Here is a 20,907-nt window from a genome sequence, read left to right on the forward strand (position 1 = left end):
GAAGAAAGAGAGGAATACAAGGGAAATGCACAGAATAATGATAACTTTTATGAGACTTTCACTCACCAGCTTGGATCCTTCATAAATATAAGCCATATAGAAAATAAAAGAACAGCAGAAAGAAGAGACAGGTCTGTGTATGTGTCGTAAAATATGAGAAAATAATGCCAACTAGGCTTGACAAAATAAAAACGAAAATAATTGAGCCTAGTATATCTGTAGAAAGACACAATGTTTACGTTAATGTGAGCAAATAAAATGAGCGAGTTTGGAATTGTCTTGCCAATGGGGAATCAGCAAGCACCTAGGTAGGTGTTATTGTTTTAAAGGCCACCTTGTTAACTGGTGGAGTGTTGGCAAGGTAATAACTAACCCCCACCATACTCCCAAAGCAGCTACCAGCGTTGGTAGCTCAGGAAACAATGCTTAACTAATTTCAAAATTGTTTGGCATCATTATAGTGTCTTCCAGCCCCACTTGGAACCACTCCCTATGTAATTTGCAGATTTTTCTCAGCTTGTTTCCACTCAATCTATACCGACCTTGTCAAAAGTTGTTCTGTAAAGACATCTAAAAGGTTACTGTATACAACCAGAGATGTTTTATTTTCATTTCTTGTTACATTGGACTTAGAACCTGGGACCAGATCTGTCAGAATTAGTTCAAAATCCAGAACTCAATGACTTCAAGTGTCTTCTCTATTAGAACAAATGGGATTTCAAAATGATACAGAAATTGGAAGAATCAAACATGGCAAAACAAGTGCCAATATGCCATTGGCATGCCACTCAGAACCATGATTTACATAATTCATAAAATGGACAGCTCACTGGAAAGAAAGCCACTGATCTATGTCACAGAGCTATGAATGTTGGTCTGAGAGTTCAGAAAATACACAAATACTAATAGCAACAATTACACTCACTTACCTTTGCATAATACTTAAGGGCTTGTAATTTGTGTTAGGGAAGCCCTTACATAGAACAGTATAAACCCTATTAGCATAACTTATAACCAATTCCTCTGATAGAAACAGAATTTAGTGGTGAGGTTTATTGGCTAAAAGATATACAATAAACTTTGGTAACCATCTGTAGCTTATTCAAAGGTGTTTTTCTTTTTTCAAATGATGTTTGTGGCCATGAGTCTTTACATACTTCCCTTTACTTTCTTATTCTGTTAAAGGAATGTATAATTCCAGGGTAAAATGATTAGGGTTACTCTGAACAGCCATGTTTGTCTGAATAACATGGCCCCCTTAAATCCAAGATTGAGCTGCCCTGGATACCCAGAATCCCACTTGGTTAAAAAAGAAAAAAAAAAGTGACAATCATGCCCTAGGAAAAATCACTGACCTTGCTCAACCTTCCTCAACTCTGCCAGCTCTAGCTATAAAATTCATGTCCAAGAGCTCAGGGCTGCCAAGACTAGGATTAAACTCTGGTGAAAAAACTGTCCCTTCCTCCCCAAATAACGGCAGACCAGTGAAAAAAAAATCTTTGCTTGGGATTTGTCCCAGGGCACTCTTCTTAACTGCCAGCCTCGTGAAATTTGTTACAGCTTGTCAGCCAGGCTAGGGCTGAAAGTCTTGTACATTTTAGTGGACTATGTCCCTGAAAGAGAGACCCATTCAGGGACTAGTTTAATGGAGTTCCATTTTTTAGTAGGGATGAGACTCATTTGTTTAAAGGGAAAGTGTCTTGAAATATTTTATTTAAATTAGGCAAGAAAAACAGTATATCATTGTCAGGGATCACGTCTCTTTTGCAGACTTAAAGTGTACTCAACTAAATTTGGTTGGTTGGTTGTCTGGTTGTTTTTCCAGAAAAAGGCACTTTGGCAATGTGTATCAGGAGGCTTAAAAATATTCATACTGTATATATAAATCCATAGAAAAGGCACACAGCAAACTAATACTGCTGATTACCCCTGATGAGAACACCAGGAAGTAGTAAACAGGTGGTCAGCAGGGAATTTAGTCTTACCTTACAATATGTTTATGTATTAACTAATGTAATTAACTTTAATTTTGATAACAGAAAAGTATCCTTCCACAACTACAACTCTCTCCCAAGGAAATAATAAGAAATTTAAAGCAGAAAAAAATAAAAAACAGCAAAAGGTCCTAAAATCAGTAGTGGGTTAAGCAAGTTATGGGATACTAATTTAAGGGTATATTGTATAATAACAAAATGATATATTACGGAATTTCTAAACACATTGGACAATATTAGTAATATGTTTTCAACCTTAAAATATCTAGATTGAGAACCATACCAAGTATGATCCTAATTTTGATGGGTTAAAAAAAAAGAAACACATTCACTCCCCAGAAGGTTATTAGTTTTCTATTGGTTCCTGAAATGATTGTTTTCTTTGTTACACTTGACTGTTTTCCAAAGTTTCTACAACTTGACTTCTGGAATCTAGTCTCAACATGCTTTTCTGTTTGCCTTTGGTCTTGTGTTGCAGGCGTGCCTGTGTGATTAGAGGCCAAGTGGTGGCCGTGGATGGAACTCCTCTAGTGGGAGTGAATGTCAGTTTCTTGCACCACAGTGATTATGGGTTTACCATCAGCCGGCAAGATGGAAGGTACGTCAATATTGTTTCTGATCATTGTAGGGGCCAGATACTGACTTCTAGGCAGGGGTAATACTAGGGCTCAGATGATACAGTCATGGTAAGCCCATCTTTCTTCAAACTATATCTCAAAAAGTCATTGGTGATATTTATTTCCTCTGTTTCCTAATTAATTCAAATTAAATTCCTCTTCTGATCCTTTTCAAGTCTTCGTGAAACCCAGGCCATGTGAAAAGTTGTCTATCCTTTATCTAATTCCATCTACAAATGCAACTTCAAAGTTCAGTGAGATTATGTGAGTGATAAATAAGGAACCATGGAACACATAGGCTATTTTTCCATAGTAACCCCCAAATATTTCAGAAATGAATGCATCCAAAGTATTTCCTCCAAAAATACAGAATTCAACCACATGAATTAAGAAGTTTTTAAAATGTGTCCTCCCTAGGCTGCCTATTTAACTACTGGCTGCAACTGATGGACAAGCTTGGCCAGCCTACTTAATTACAATGATTTAACCTGAAGCACCAACCACTAGGCTGCTCTCTAAGTGCTTCTCAAGGTTCTCTAAGATCTGGGAAAGCAAGACCTTGAAGTAAAACCTTCTCAACCTGGAAAATGATTTGCTCATAACAACATTTTTGTTGCTGTCATTTAGACAGACATTGACTCAGAATATTAAATCAATAGGCCCATGTGTCCAGCTCCAGCTTAAAGGTACCAATTTATGACTCTCAGGAACACTGTAATAATGGCTTTGAGGCACCCTAGTCTCCAGGTGGCTACTCTCAAAATGTCCTACTCATAACAAGCTGCTTCAATAATCACACACCAAAAAAAAAAAAAAAAAAAAAAAAAAAGACCTGTTGGCTTGGAGCTTTATCACACTGTGAGAAACTATCTCATTTCAGGAACCTACAATCAAACCTTATTACTCCTAGCCACTTCAGAAATGTTAATTTTTCAACTTGGGCTGTGCTGGATTTATTTTTTCAAGACCCTGTCAAGAAAGTGTTCATAAAAAATTAGTTTCAAAAGATAATAACAAAGAGTTTTAGCCTACTTAAGAAAATAAACTGTTCTTAAGGACTTCAGTAAATTATATAAATTATGTATAAATTATATTGCTAATTACTAACTGACCATCTCTATATGATAACAAGCTCAGCAGAACTACTTTGGTAGCACACACATGTATGTACACACATATATGTACATATATATGCACACACACATATATATATATATATATATATATCTTCATTTCCTTTCAAATATTCTATAATCGGAGATCTCTATTAATTCAAATAAGTCTTTCTCCCAATTAGATTAAATAATGGAATTTTGGTAGTGAATGCACTCGCCAGTAACTGGTTCTTAAAACTAGCCTTACCCTTGCAGACATCTTCAACCATATGCCGTAAATTAAGAAATGGGTTATTTCTCTAAATAGAATATGCCCTTTGAGACATTTGACTTTGACTTCTCATGGAGGCCTGAGAAGCCCTCATTTTTAGCTTTCATACAAAGGTTTCGGTGAATTATTTTATATTCACACAAGAACCTAAAAGAATCTTGATACCTAAAGAGTCTAAAAATTTTTGTTTCCAGTATATAGCAAACATTAAAGAGGGTGATCTTTGCTGTAATTTTTCTGTCTTTAGTTTTAAGTGAAATGCCCCAAGATGCTCCTCAGCTAAGCTCACGGTGAGAACTAAGTTTATATAGATAACAGATGCTAGTCAGAATCAAAATCCCCTCTGGCAGTAACTTCCCTCAGGCTCCATAAAGGTGTAAGCATTCAAAATATAGGCCCCAAATGCCAACCAGATTGTTCCACTGTCATTTCTTGGACATAAAGTGACAGTGTGATGAGAGTTTCCATTTATATGTCTCTGCTAGTTGCTACCTCAGTTTGAGAAAGTGAATTTCAAAAGTAGAAAATCATAAGAAAAACATACCTGAGGTCAAAAGAGTATAGAAAGGCTGAGATTAGTGTCTAGACACCTAGTAGACAGAGTGTGATATGAGAGTTCCTGATAGGGTCCTCCAGTCCAAATCTCAAACCCTCCAGTCTGCCACAGTGCTTATAATTCTCACCAGTGGTATCACTGCTTCTGGTGAAGCTATCAGCTCTCTCAAAGTCCACATTGAATGAAATATGTCATGCGGGATGTAGAACTATTTACCCCCATTATCAACTACTTACAAAAGTAAACTGACAGGTTTCCCCAAAGAACCAGGAAAGGTCTAGATCATGGGACCAAAGTAATTTATTCAAAGCAGAAGGAAGGATGGTGGTGAAAGACAGAGCCCTTTAAAAGTATGAAGAGCTCAGATACTCACGTAGAGAAGAGCCTACTTAGCAGAAAAGAAAAAAGCCTATTCTAAAGGAAAGGTGAATGTTTATGAGTATCTACTGTATGTCAGACACTTTCATGAATGTCATTCCTTTTTCATCCTCACAACAACCATCTGAGATAAATATCATTATCATCCTCCCCATTTATTGTATGAGAAAACTTATCCAGAGTAACACAGATAATAAGAATAGAGTTCAAGATTTAAACCCAAGTAACCTAGCTCTTTTCTTTTATGATTTACCACATTCAACTTAGATATATAACCTGTACTCACTAAAGTATTGAAAGAGAACTACTTGTAAATAGTTCAGGCAATGATAAGCAAAACAAGTGAAGTGACAACATTCTTGGAAGGTTCTTGAGACGCATTAAAGGTCTCAAGAACTTTGTTCTGAAGAGTAGAAGATGAAGAGAGGGTTCCCTTTGATTCTCCTCAAGGCAAAAGTTTGTTCATTTTTGGATACCATAAGGCAGAGAGAGAGAAGCATTTTGCATAGGTATCAATACTCTTCCATCTATGGATAGGACTGGTTGGACTTATGTATTGACAACAATCTCCAAACAAATAAACCCTCTCCCCTTGGGTATTTTATATACACTCTCATATGACTTTACAACCTGTTCGTAATGGCCCATACAAATGGAGGTGATTTGTGGTGAGAGAAATCCCAAAGAAGTAATCATTTAGAGAGCTTTCTATTTGGCGTTGGAAATGGATCTCTGGCCACAGTTCCACCTTCCACTTCCATGTCAATTAATGAGTCAGCCAGGCAGTGTTTACTGTATATAACTGCTAGGTGGAAGGTGAGAACTATATCAGTCAGGGCTTTCCAGGGAAACAGAATGACATAGATATAGATATTGATATGAATGTATTGAGAAAGGGATTTATTCCAAAGAATTTGCTTATACGATTGTGAGGATTGGCAAGTCTGAAATCTGTCAGGCAGGCTAGAAGACTGGAAACTCTCAGAAAAGAGATGAATGATCTTAAGGCAGAATTTTTTCCTCCTCACAAAACCAGTTTTGCCCACCCACATTATCAAGGACCATCTCCTTTACTTAAATTCAACTGATTATAGATATTAACCACATCTCCAAAAGACCTCCACAGCAATACCTAGATTGGTGTTTCATTAAATAACTCAGAACTATAACCTAGCCAAGTAGAGATATAAAATGAACCATCATAAGATGCCTAGGGGAAGTTCCAAGGAGACCTTAAAAATCAGTATCTGTGGCCAGGCACAGTGGGTCACACCTGTAATCCCAGCACTTAGGGAGGCTGAGGCAAGTAGATTGCCTGAGGTTAGGAGTTTGAGACCAGTCTGGCCAATATGGTCAAACCCCATTTCTACTAAAAATTCAAAAAAATTAGCTGGGCGTGGTGGCACGTGCCTGTAATCCCAGCTACTTGGGAGGCTGAGGCAGGGGAATTGCTTGAACCAGGGAGATGGAGGTTGCAGTGAGCCGAGATCACACCACTGCACTCCAGCCTGGGTAACAAAGTGAGACTCCATCTCAAAAAAAAAAAAAAAAAAAATCAGTATCTGCTCATGGAGATAATCAAAAGCTGACCTATAGTTCACCTGAACTACAAAAAAGAAAGAAAACATGTCAAATTTAGTACGACAATGGATCTGATTTGAGAAGAAAGATAACATTTGTTGAGTCCCCACTATATCCTTGACCCTTAAGTCTTTATCTGATTCATTCATTTATAGTAGCCGCTAAGACATAGATTATTGAGGCTTTGTTTTACTAATGAGAAAACTGAGTCTCAGGAATTTTAAATAACTAGCCCAAAGACACAAAATTCACAGGGCAGAGCTGGAATTCAAACCCAGATATATATGAAACCAAACCCACATTCTTTCTACAAATCAAGATGCCTGCCCTGTCTGTATAATCTTTCTAGAAGTACAGAATGAAAGTTTTGTTTGTTTGTTTGAGACGGAATCTTGCTCTGTCACCAGGCTAGAGTACAGTGGCTCCCGGATTCAAGTGATTCTCCTGTCTCAGCCTCCTGAGTAGTCGGGACTACAGGCGCACACCACTGTGCCCAGCTAATTTTTGTAGTTTTAGTATAGATGTGGTTTGACCATGTTGACCAGGATGGTCTTGATCTCTTGACCTCGTGATCCACCCACCTCAGCCTCCCAAAGTGCTGGGATTACAGGTGTGAGCCACCACACCTGGCCAAATAAAAGTTTTTTTTAAAAAGAGAGAAAATAATTTCCTGGCGCCTACATTCCTTTCTGGATAGTTTATTTAGTTTTCATGTTTGTGTTTGTTTTGTTTTTAAATAAATAAGCTCTTCAATTTTGAGTCAGGAGTCAAGGTTTGGGTGACGCATATAAACTTGCCCAAGGACACATACTTAAATCCACATAGAAGATGAACTAGAGGAAAGGTTTCTTGATAAGTAGTGTCAGATTTTCCCTACTACACTTGCCTTAAACTGATCCTATATTATTATGAATTCAGACCCTCTGTCTTAAACCATAAACAGTTTGAGTTTTCGTTTTTTAGTTCAAACCTAGATTATTTTCTGTAGCTAATGCAGTTCTTCCAATCCTCTTTTTGGAAACTGCCTTAATATTAAGCTACTTCACTGAAAAAGCAGCAATAAAAAACACGGTATTATCCATCCTTTGTTACTGTTCATTTATCTTTATCTGCAAGATTTCTGCAACAAGACACGATTGGCAATACTCTAATAAATATAATAAATGTCATATGAAGAGAGTGGTGAGATGTCCATAATTAAGTCTGATTCCCTATCAAAGCTTTTTATCATTGAAAAAATGTTTTGCTGAAAGATCTTTTTAATGCAGACAATTGCTTACATCTCTCTCCTGTGGATTTAAGTTGCCTTGAATATTAAGGAACATCATATTGCCCTTTATCCATTTTTAACATAAAAATGATAATAATTTATCATTATCTTACTTTTTTACGTAGGAGTTTATGCTTTGCCAATGCTCTCGAGTACATCATCTCAAAGAAGTCATTATACTTAAAAGAGAAGTAAGGTAGAACCATCTAGTGCAGAATGAAATGAAATCTGAATCTGTTCAGCTCCAATGCAATAGACTTGTCATAGACCACATCTAGAGATAGACAGAGTTGCCTTACAGCAGAGGTAGTCTTGTTTTGTCACAGATAGAGAAGGACTTGGTGAAGTTGTGCGGGGTTCATTACTGGCTGCCTTACAAAAAGAAACCAAAATCCCTTGTGGAGCAAACCAGAAATCTCAAATCTGGGGTTCAAGTAGACTAGGACGCCAAAGAGGGTAGTCAAATGTAGAGGGTTCGGGCGTAGCTGAATTCAAAGAAATTTTCCCTAACAATTGTCCTCTGCTGATATCTTTCTCCAAATGCCATCTCAAAGACACTGTCTGGTTTCTGACACTATGTTTGTGACCCTGAACAAGATATTTAACCTTTTGGCTTCTTACTTCTCTTACGTTACATTATGGGATTTTTTGGAAAATGAATAATGAATCATTCTCAAAGATGCTGCTGAATATTAAGTGGTCATCTTTCTGTTATCTTTAGCACAAGGAGGACAGCAGTCTCAGAGTTGGCTTTGCAGAAATGCATGTGGTGATTTTGTTTAAGATAGTATTAAAATTGATTTACAAATTTTGAAGGACTATCAACTGGTGACATGGAATTTCTTCTTAGAAGACTACGAGATAATAAAAAGAAGTCATCTATGGAATGAACATACTGCTAGAGAGAATTTATAAAATAGACAATATAAGTGGATATAGTTGAGTCTCCCAGAAAAGGAAAGGGCACTGCGATTAACCTATTTTTTAACTTCAGTTTTTTTAAAATTTTTCATTTGATTGCAACTGTCTTCTGGTTTTTTCTTCTCAGCTTTGACCTCGTAGCCGTTGGTGGTATCTCTGTTGTCTTAATCTTCGACCGATCACCTTTCCTGACTGAGAAGAGGACACTCTGGTTGCCTTGGAATCAGTTTATTGTGCTGGAGAAAGTCACCATGCAGAGAGTTGTAGCAGACCCGCCATCCTGTGATATCTCCAACTTTATCAGCCCAAACCCTATTGTGCTTCCTTCACCACTCACATCATTTGGAGGGTCCTGTCCAGAGAGGGGAACTATTGTTCCTGAGCTGCAGGTGGGTATAACAGCCTTTGAATGCATAAAATAATAATATCATGGAGTGGTCAACAGTGTATAATAGCTAAATTCCTTTTCCTATTCTTGTTGCCAGCCTTATAATGTGCTGCCCTGTATTTGTCAAGAGAAGTCTTCAAATGCTTTCCTGGAGCGCATTTTTTTTATTGCATTTTAGGTTTGGGGGTACATGTGAAGAACATGCAAGATTGTCACATAGGTACACACGTGGCAGTGTGATTTGCTGCCTTCCTCCCCATCACCTCTATCTGGCATTTCTCCCCATGCTAACTCTCCCCAACTCCCCACCCCCCACTGTCCCTCCCCTATTTCCCCCCAACGGACCCCAGTGTGTAGTGCTCCCCTCCCTGTGTCCATGTGTTCTCATTGTTCAGCACCCGCCTATAAGTGAGAACATGCGGGGTTTCATTTTCTGCTCTTGTGTCAGTTTGCTGAGAATGAGGGTTTCCAGGTTCATTCGTGTCCCTACAAACTGGAACGCATTTTTAAGATGATTGTTCAGGGCGTTATAACGCTATCTGTGGCCATGGAACAGAGCAAGATATAAGTAGCTTTCATAAGAATTAAACACCAATCGGCGGGAATGCTGGGAAGATGGCCACCTAAGAAAAGCTCAAGACTTCAGCTCCCAGTGAAAGTGCAGAGGGTGAGTGGACGCCGCATTTCCAGACGAACTCTTATTGCCCACAGACCAGGAGATACCCAGGCAGAGGGGTCGCCAGCGTCGCAGTCCCAGCCCGTGCGGCTGTTTTGGCCCCCGCGGGGCTGATTCCGCCCACGCGGCTGCTGTGACCACGCCCTGTTGCTGCGGTTCTCCGTACAAAGGCCACTGGTCTGGGAGCCCTCTTAGCTGGCGAGCAGAGCCCTGAGACGGAAGAGTTGCCCATTGATCTGAAATAGCGAGTCAGGCCAGGAGATTCCTAGGCAAAAAATCTGCCAGGAGCTGGCACCGCGGTTCGAGCCGACTCCGTGAGTCGCAGCACGGGAGATCCCGGCGCCTTTTCAACAAGCGACCGGAATGCGGGGTCCTTCAACTTAAAAGAAAAGACTCTGAGTCAGGGAGCCAGGTGATCAGGCTCGGTTGGTCCCACCCCTCCACCCCCAACAACAACGAAAACAAAAACAGTAATTGGAAACCCTCTGGGTTGAGCCCTTCAAACCAAGCACAGCTGAACCCGGACGGTCCGGCTCCGTGGGGGAGGGGCTTCCGCCATTACTGAGACTCTCCACCGCTACGGAGGCAGGCTGCCGTTGCCAAGGCAACCCGCCGTTGCCGAGGCAACCTGCCACAACAGAGAGAGTCCCCCATAACAGAGACGGGGCCACCATTGCCGAGACAGTTCTAACTACGCCCATATAAAAAGGACTACAGGGAAGAGCTCAGGGCAGCTGGGCGGAGCCCACAGCAGCTCAGCAAAGCCCCTGCGGGCAGGCAGAGGCTAGGCCTGCTGCTAGCTGGGCGGGTCCGACCTGAAAGAAAAATCAAAAAAGGCAGTAGTGCAACGGAAACTCATAAAGCTCCAACTCCCTGGGACAGAGACAGACAACAGGTGGATAAACCCACAAAAACGGGAAGAAACCAGCATAAAAAGGATGAAAACTCCCGAAACCAGAACACCTCTCCTCCTAAAAGTGATCACAACTCCTCACCAGCAAGGGAACCAGACCGGATGGAGAAGGAGGGTGATGAAATGACAGAATCAGACTTCAGAAGGTGGGTAGTAAGAAACTACAATGAGCTAAAAGAACATGTTCTAACCCATCGCAAAGAAAATAGGAACCTTGAAAAAAGATTGGACGAACTGCTGACGAGAATGGACAGCATAGAGAAGAGTATAAGTGAATTGATGGAGCTGAAAAACGCAACACGAGAACTTCGTGACGCATGCACAAGCTTCAACAGCCGAATTGACCAAGCAGAAGAAAGGATATCAGAGGTCGAAGATCAACTCAATGAAATAAAAAGAGAAGGCAAGAACAGAGAAAAAAGCGCAAAAAGGAATGAACAAAATCTTCAAGAAATGTGGGACTATGTGAAAAGACCTAATCTACGTCTGATAGGTGTACCTGAACGTGATGAAGAGAATGAATCCAAGCTGGAAAATACTCTTCAGTATATTATCCAGGAAAACTTCCCTAACCTACCAAGGCAGACCAATATTCAAATCCAGGAAATACAGAGAACACCACAAAGATATTCCTCAAGAAGAGCAACCCCAAGGCACATAATCGTCAGATTCACCAGGGTTGAAATGAAAGAGAAAATGCTAAGGGCAGCCAGAGAGAAAGGTCGGGTTACCCACAAAGGGAAGCCCATTAGACTCACAGCAGATCTCTCTTTGCAGAAACCCTACAAGCCAGAAGAGATTGGGGGCCAATATTCAACATCCTTAAAGAAAAGAACTTTCAACCCAGAATCTCCTATCCAGCCAAACTAAGCTTCATAAGTGAAGGAAAAATAAAATCCTTTGTGAACAAGCAAGCACTCAGAGATTTCATCACCACCAAACCTGCTCTACAAGAACTCCTGAAAGAGGCTCTACACATATAAAGGAACAACCAGTACCAGCCACTCCAAAAACACACCAAATGGTAAAAAAGCAACAACACAATCAAGAACCTGCATCAACTAACCAACAAAACAGCCAGGTAGCATCAAAATGACAGCATCAAATTCACACATAACAATACTATCCCTAAATGTCAATGGACTAAATGCCCCAATCAAAACACACAGACTGGCAAATTGGGTAAAAAGCCAAAACCCATCAGTGTGCTGTATCCAGGAAACCCATCTTACATGCAAGGATACACAAAGGCTCAAAATAAAGGGATGGAGGAAGATCTACCAAGCAAATGGAGAGCAAAAAAAGGCAGGAGTTGCAATTCTCATCTCTGATAAAATAGACTTTAAAGCAACAAAGATCAAAAGAGACAAAGAAGGACATTACTTAATGGTAAAAGGATCACTGCAACAAGAAGAGCTAATGATCCTAAATATATATGCACCCAATACAGGAGCACCCAGATACATAAGGCAAGTTCTTAATGACTTACAAAGAGACTTAGACTCCCACACAATAATAATGGGAGACTTTAACAACCCATTGTCAATATTAGACAGATCAACCAGACAGAAAATCAACAAGGATATCCAGGACCTGAATACAGACCTGGAACAAGCAAACCTCATAGACATTTACAGAACTCTTCACCCCAAATCCACAGAATATACATTCTTCTCAGCACCACATCACACCTACTCTAAAATTGACCACATAATTGGCAATAAATCACTCCTCAGCAAATGCAAAAGAACAGAAATCATAACAAACAGTCTCTCAGACCACAGTGCAATCGAGTTAGAACTCAGAATGCAGAAACTAACTCAGAACCGCAGAGCTTCATGGAAACTGAACAACTTGCTATTGAATGTTGACTGGATAAACAATGAAATGAAGGCAGAAATAAAGATGTTCTTCGAAACCAATGAGAACGAAGACACAACATACCAGAATCTCTGGGACACATTTAAAGCAGTCTCTAGAGGAAAATATATAGCAATGAGTGCCCACATGAGAAGAAAGGAGAGATCTAAAATTGACACCCTATCATCAAAATTGAAAGAGCTAGAGGAGCAAGATCAAAAAAACTCAAAACCTAGCAGAAGACAGGAAATAACTAAGATCAGAGCAGAACTGAAGGAAATAGAGACACAAAAAACTCTTCAAAAAATCAATAAATCCAGGAGCTGGTTTTTTGAAAAGATCAACAAAATAGACAGACCACTAGCCAGATTAATAAAAAAGAAAAGAGAGAATAACCAAATTGATGCAATAAAAAACGATAAAGGCGATATCACCACAGATTCCACAGAAATCCAAACCATCATCAGAGATTATTACAAACAACTCTATGCACATAAACTAGTAAACCTGGAAGAAATGGGTAAATTCCTGGACACCTGCATCCTCCCAAGGCTAAACCTGGAAGAAGCCGAAACCCTGAATAGATAAATAACAGGGTCTGAAGTCGAGGCAGCAATAAAGAGCCTACCACCCAAAAAAAGCCCAGGTCCAGAGGGGTTCACAGCTGAATTCTACCAGACATACAAGGAGGAGCTGATACCATTCCTTCTGAAACTATTCCAGACAATCCAAAAAGAGGGAATCCTTCCCAAATCATTTTACGAGACAAACATCATCCTGATACCAAAACCCGGCAGAGACTCAACAAGAAAAGAAAATTTCAGGCCAATATCCATGATGAACATAGATGCAAAAATCTTCAATAAAATACTGGCAAACCGATTGCAACAGCATATCAAAAAGCTCATCCACCATGATCAAGTAGGATTCATCCCGGGGATGCAAGGCTGGTTCAACATACGCAAGTCCATAAACGTAATTCACCACATAAACAGAACCAAAGACAAAAACCACATGATTATCTTGATTGATGCAGAGAAGGCTTTTGACAAAATTCAACAACCCTTTATGCTAAAAACCCTCAATAAACTAGGTATTGACGGAACGTATCTCAAAACAATAAAAGCTATTTACGACAAACCAACAGCCAATATCATACTGAATGGGCAAAAACTGGAAGCATTCCCTTTGAAATCTGGCACTAGACAAGGATGCCCTCTCTCACCACTCCTATTCAATATAGTACTGGAAGTTCTAGCCAGAGCAATCAGGCAAGAAAAAGAAATAAAGGGTATCCAAATTGGAAAGGAGGAAATCAAATTGTCTCTATTTGCAGATGACATGATTGTATATCTGGAAGACCCCATCATCTCAGCCCAAAATCTCCTGAAACTGATAAACAACTTCAGCAAAGTCTCAGGATACAAAATCAACATGCAAAAATCACAAGCATTCCTATACACCAGTAATAGACTTCAAGAGAGCCAAATCAAGAACGAACTGCCATTCACAATTGCTACAAAGAGAATAAAGTACCTAGGAATACAACTAACAAGGAACGTAAAGGACCTCTTCAAGGAGAACTACAAGCCATTGCTAAACGAAATAAGAGAGGATACAAACAGATGGAGAAACATTCCATGTTCATGGTTAGGAAGAATCAACATCGTGAAAATGGCCATACTGCCCAAAGTAATTTACAGATTCAACGCTATTCCCATCAAGCTACCAATGACCTTCTTCACAGAACTGGAAAAAAACACCTTAAACTTCATATGGAACCAAAAGAGAGCCCGCATAGCCAAGTCAATTCTAAGCAAAAAGAACAAAGCAGGAGGCATCACACTACCAGACTTCAAACTATACTACAAGGCTACAGTAATCAAAACAGCATGGTACTGGTACCAAAACAGAGATATAGACCAATGGAACAGAACAGAGGCCTCAGAGGAAATACAACATACCCACAACCATCTGATCTTCGACAAACCTGACAAAAACAAGCAATGGGGAAAGGAGTCCCTGTTTAATAAATGGTGTTGGGAAAACTGGCTAGCCATGTGCAGAAAGCAGAAACAGGACCCCTTCCTGACACCTTACACCAAAATTAACTCCAGATGGATTAAAGACTTAAACATCAGACCTAATACCATAAAAACCTTAGAAGAAAATCTAGGCAAAACCATTCAGGACATAGGTGTAGGCAAGGACTTCATGACCAAAACGCCAAAAGCAATGGCAACAAAAGCCAAAATAGACAAATGGGACCTAATCAAACTCCACAGCTTCTGCACGGCAAAAGAAACAGTCAGTAGAGTGAATCGGCAACCAACAGAATGGGAAAAAATTTTTGCAGTCTACCCATCTGACAAGGGGCTGATATCCAGAATTTACAAAGAACTAAAGCAGATCTACAAGAAAAAAACAAACAAGCCCATTCAACAATGGGCGAAGGATATGAACAGATACTTTACAAAAGAAGACATACAGGAGGCCAACAAACATATGAAAAAATGCTCATCATCACTGGTCATCAGAGAAATGCAAATCAAAACCACATTGAGATACCATCTCACAACAGTTAGAATGGCGATCATTAAAAAATTGGGAAACAACAGATGCTGGAGAGGATGTGGAGAAATAGGAACACTTTTACACTGTTGGTGGGAATGTAAATTAATTCAACCATTGTGGAAGACAGTGTGGCGATTCCTCAAGGACCTAAAAATAGAAATCCCATTTGACCCAGCAATCCCATTACTGGGTATATATCCAAAGGATTATAAATCATTCAACTATAAGGACACGTGCACACGAATGTTCATTGCAGCACTGTTTACAATAGCAAAGACCTGGAACCAACCCAAATGCCCAACGATGATAGACTGGATAGGGAAAATGTGGTACATATACACCATGGAATATTATGCAGCCATCAAAAACGATGAGTTCACGTCCTTTGTAGGGACATGGATGAACCTGGAAACCATCATTCTCAGCAAACTGACACAAGAGCAGAAAATCAAACACCGTATATTCTCGCTCATAGGCGGGTGTTGAACAATGAGAACACATGGACACAGGGAGGGGAGCACTACACACTGGGGTCCGTTGGGGGGAAATGGGGGAGGTGCAGGGGGGTGGGGAGGTGGGAAGAGATGGCATGGGGAGAAATGACAGACACAGGTGAGGAGACGGAAGGCAGCAAAGCACACTGCTATGTGTGTACCTATGCAACAATCTTGCATGTTCATCACATGTACCCCAAAACCTAAAATGCAATAAAAAAAAAAAAGAATTAAACACCAATCTTTGACCTATTTTAATAATCACTGTGCTCTAAAGAACAAAGCTGGCTGGCTTATTATTAATAACAGTATAATCCATGAACTTGTACTGTGTGATTCTGAAATTAAAGCTCCTTAAGAAATCTAGTTTTCTTCTATTGTCTACTTTGTATCCATTGTCATTTTTCATAGAAGACGTGACAGCTTCTGTTGTCTAGCTGTGTACAGTAAAGGTAGTTTTCAAGCCTGTGCAGTTTAAAAAAAAAAAAAGCTTTGCTTCTGAGTGTTCAAGCTTTATAGTCAGGAGAAGACATTTTTGAACCTTGATATTTTAACATTCCTGAGAATTATTCTGTATTGAGCATTCAATATTGTCATTTCAATATTAAACCATTCAAACAGCCATAGTACAATTTCCTCATCACATTATAGAAAAATTTTAATGATAATTAAATGTGGAAGCCACCAAAATGGACTCATAGGTCTTACAGACCCAGAAATCAAGAAGTAAATGGATGCTCCAAGATAGAATTGATTGTTTTTTATCGTAACACCACCCACCAACTCTTAGCAGTGCCCAGAGAATACCAATTAGGAAAGGCTCACTCAAAAATACTGCTCTAGAAGAAAAGCAGTCCAAAGAGTTACCCCTTATCTTTTCTACTGCTTTTTGCTTAGAAAGGAAGAAAAAACAAGATAGTGTTTAATGAGTACATTTGATTGGCACACCAATCCCTTCGCAGATGTCATTAGGCAGTATGGGTATTCTGTCAGCACAAGTGTCCAGGCTGATCTAGGATTGCATGTTTTCTTAGGAAAATGAACTACTACGTTGGTGAGTGTTATGCTGTCCTTCTCTATTGCACTTCTGTTACCATCTGAGAAGACAGCTGGTGGACAGCTCTGGTACCAAATGGCTAATGTAGAGGAAGAAAAACTGGGCAAAGGTACACAAAAGAGATCGTGCCCTCAGAAACAGGAGAAAGAGCAAAAATCCTGGGCAATATGAGCTACATATGTTTAACAATCAGTTCTGCTATGTGCACAAGTTTGGAAAAGTAAGAGGGGACAAGATTCTGAGGTAAAAATGAATGAGAACATGAAAATATCCACACTATTCACATCACCTTAGGTGTATTAAATAGAATGGGCTGTTTCTTCAGATGTCTTTTGAAACATGAAAGTCATGGAACACACGATTCAGTTTTAGTTACTACCTTTGGTTATTTAACTTTATCTGTGGTGATAAGCAAACAAGTAATAGCCGTTAATCAAAGAAGACAAGTGATATTTTTACTCTGAGACCAATGTTTAGTGTAAAATTTGCAGAGGAATTAGTGGGGGCGATTTGCTTCTTAGTCACAAGTGCCACCTTGAAGAAACTTGTTCCCAGCCATTGCTACATCCAGGCACAGAGAAATATGTAAGAAAAATTTGATTAAAAATTTGGCCTCAGGGTCATTTCAAAGCTCCAAAGAAAACAAATTTGATGGCATCAGTAAAGATTAATTCTAGGGAAACTATAATCTTTGTCATAAAATATCACTTGCTGGGCCTGCTTCTGGAGTTCTTCCTCTTAGAGAGCCTAGGCTGAATAAGGATTACAGCAATAGTTTTATGATATATGACTTAACACCAAACAAGATTTTGTGTATGTATATATAAGAAAAAGACCCCTTAATGGAGCCCATAGTGCTGAATTGCTTGACATTCAGCTGTATAATCTTTTCAACTCCTACTAAGCAGTTTTTTGGAACATGATTGAAAAGCTGAAACTGTTCCTTACACAATCTTTCCCGGCAGGAAAAAAAAAAATAAAAGCAATCCTTAAGGTTGGGTCTTATCTCCATGCAGATTTGGTACAAAATTCAAAACCTGTGATCATACAGTCTCACGAAGATTCAAGAACAAATGCCTTGACATCCTTAGACCTGTTTAAGCTCTCTCCTTTGGCATGTTTCAAAGACAACAAAGCATGCAATATCCTCATCTACCTGTGACCACTGATAAGAGCCGATTTGGCTTCTTTTTTTCTTTCAGGTTGTACAGGAAGAAATCCCCATTCCTTCCAGTTTTGTGAGACTGAGTTACCTGAGCAGTCGCACCCCTGGGTATAAAACCCTGCTTCGGATCCTCCTGACACATTCAACGATTCCTGTAGGGATGATAAAAGTACACCTCACGGTAGCTGTGGAAGGGCGACTCACACAGAAGTGGTTTCCCGCCGCAACTGATCTTATCTACACATTTGCTTGGAACAAGACGGACATCTATGGACAGAAGGTTTGGGGCCTGGCAGAGGCTTTGGGTATGTTGAACTAATTCTATGTAAATAGCAGTATTGCATGCACAGAACCGAAAATACTTGTTGCATATTAATTTGTATTTGGAATAATTATTGATTTTCTTCTATTTAAAGGATCTAAAGCATTTTTCATTTAAACACTCCCTTGGGGCCAGTTTTGAGTTCCCTTCGACACATTTTTGCTTCAAAAAGATTTTAGCTCCCCTTTCATGATGGCTGCATACCAGTGCAATCATGCAATATCTGACTTGTAACTGTCTCCAGAGCTGAATGCTGCCTTCTAAATGTGACCTTTGGTGTGGCGTTCTATAGGCCATGTTTTTGGATTTGACATTTAAACTGTCATTTCCACTTACAGACTACAAAATTCTAACTTATAGCCATCTCCACTTATTATCTTTTATGTCTAAGATGGTTAGACTTCATTAACTTGTTACTTCTGCAGGTTAAATTAAAAAAATCATTCTGCCTTCCTCTTCCTTTTGATATTTTGTGATCTCAAGACTTTAAAACCTAGAATCTTATAGATAGCAGGGACATTAAGAGGTTATTTGGGCCTATAGTTTTCAGATATTTAATTCTCCCAAACAAATGATATTTTTTTTAAAAAATGAGGCAAAGATAGATTTGCCAGTGTTTTATTTTGCCAAGAATATTTTTAGAAGAACTCACTATAACAAACTATTCCTACCACTACCATAATTTAATAAATGAGGGATACCTTAATATCAGAAAAAGAAAAAGTAGTCTGTTTTAAGAAATGATGGTAAGCAATCGAATCCTGACATTCAGAGAGAGACTAACACTAAAGTCGTTATTTCTCTTACTCTGTAGAAAACAGAAAAAAACTTCCTAAGGAACTTGATACAGGTCTGTAGACCTGCAGTTAGGGATCCATTGATCCTTGTACCTTCAGGCAGTAGCTCATGTAAATCACCTTTGGACAGATGAGAAGGTGATTCTAAAGCTCTCCAGAAGAGACAGTTAGACATCCTCCCTTGGAAGTGTCTATCATGGTATAATTCCCATAGAGCTGACCTATATTTCTTAGACTACAGTATGCCAATTTTTTCTTCCCAGAGTAAGAGAGGGAGAAAGAGAGAGAGAAAGAGAGAGAGAGAGAGGAGAGAGAGAAACTGATGACTCTTCTCTGCCTAAGAGACCCTCATATATTTAAATAATTAACTCATCTATTTATCTCTGTTGAACTTTACTGGAATGCAAGGAACATGGACAGGTTCATATTTCCTCAATAAATGGAAAATTATTGCAAAGACACACAAGAAAATAAGAAAGTTCAAGAAATCCCATCAGTAGCCTCACAAGCTGACCTCAAAATCTATGGCCTTGTTTCAGGATGCATTGCATTTCTAGAAGGTCAGCATCTGCTCTGTCACCTTAAAAACAGCTCAACTTTTTCCAAGTCCACTGCTTCCGACAGTGGTGGCTCAGCCATACATAAAACTGACTTCATCTCTCCTCCTGCCATGCTAACTACCCTCCTCTCTCAGCTCTTCACGTTCTATGGTCTGCTACCTTCCTGTGTATCTTGTATTCAGGTTCCTATTAGAGAAAATATTGTATTGTGTCAGCCATTTACTGTGCAGTCTAGAACACTCTCGTAAGGCAGAACTTTAACATTAGGCTACCATGAAGGTGGCTGACCAGCCTGCAGAGTCCTCCTCAATCCCTAGTCTATTGAGTGTAGTGGTTATGAAAACAACTCTGGAGCCAGACTCCTTCCCTGGGTTCAAATCATTCCTTCTCTACTTATGAGCTGTGTGACATTGGGTAAATTACTTAATCTCCAAATGCCACAGTTTCTCCATCTGTAAAGTATCATAAAGATTATATTACTCATAGATTTGTTATGATATTATGATTAAATGAGGTGAGTAACATAAAGTGCGTGGCACATCGTAAGCACTCAACACATGTCAGTTGCTGATATTGCTTTTATTCAGTTTTGTGGTGGCCAGGGTACTGTGATCACATAGTATAAAGCATGGAGTCTATCCAGGTATTTGTTGCCTCAGCTTCTCTAAGAAGGGTGTTGTGAGTATAACAGACACCTTGTGCTACTTATTCTCCATTTGCCCTCCCTGCCCCCGACCCCTCACAAACACACACACACATAATCTCTTTTCTATCCTTCTCTGTGCTGAGAGGCTGGCTTCCATGGACTGCATTCCCTGAATGCCTTTGCCCTTTAACTTCCCACTTGATTTGGTCAATGAGTGGCACCATCTGGAGACTGTAGAAAGCGAACAAGGTCAGGGTATTTATCCCTCTCCCTGCTTTACTGCAGACTACACTAGACAATAGCAGCTCCTGTCTAGTAGCCCCTCCTCCAAATCCCCGCGCTCTCTCTTGCCTTCTGTATCATCATTCCCTCCTCTTCCCCCTACAAGTCCAGAAGGTTTAACCAGTTATGCGAGTGCTTAGGTGGCTCTCCCTTCCTTGATAATTCTCTTAACTCTGCCCATGCCTTAATTCGAACTCTCTGTGGTGAACATTTACAAGCGTGGCATATCATTCCTGCTGAGAACCTCACTAAATTATACTGAAAGCCTCAAATTCTCTTCTTCATATTATCCCACAGCAATTGCTTCCCTAGGCAGACAATCCAAGATTCCCCTTTTTTCTATAGGTCCTTGTTTTCTCATTCTTTTAATTTATTTATTTTTAAAGCTTTATTTTAGGTTCAGGGATATGTGCGTAGGCTTGTTATATAGGTAAGTTCGTATCACAGGGTTTGTTGTACAAATTATTTTA

At 39.6% G+C, this 20,907-nt stretch overlaps 1 protein-coding gene across 3 annotated transcripts in view; it reads left to right on the forward strand.

The window, feature by feature from the left end:
• Positions 1-20,907, forward strand: part of TENM1 (teneurin transmembrane protein 1) — an 832,265-nt gene that overhangs the window by 660,062 nt on the left and 151,296 nt on the right. For all 3 annotated transcript variants that reach the window (XM_074391610.1, XM_074391609.1, XM_074391611.1), the window contains exons 19-21: positions 2,473-2,592; positions 8,831-9,092; positions 17,868-18,135. In XM_074391610.1, coding sequence (XP_074247711.1) covers positions 2,473-2,592; positions 8,831-9,092; positions 17,868-18,135 — 650 coding nt within the window. The remainder of the gene's footprint in view (positions 1-2,472; positions 2,593-8,830; positions 9,093-17,867; positions 18,136-20,907) is intronic.

Source organism: Saimiri boliviensis, chromosome X (assembly GCF_048565385.1).
Source record: "Saimiri boliviensis isolate mSaiBol1 chromosome X, mSaiBol1.pri, whole genome shotgun sequence".
Classification (NCBI taxonomy): domain Eukaryota; kingdom Metazoa; phylum Chordata; class Mammalia; order Primates; family Cebidae; genus Saimiri; species Saimiri boliviensis.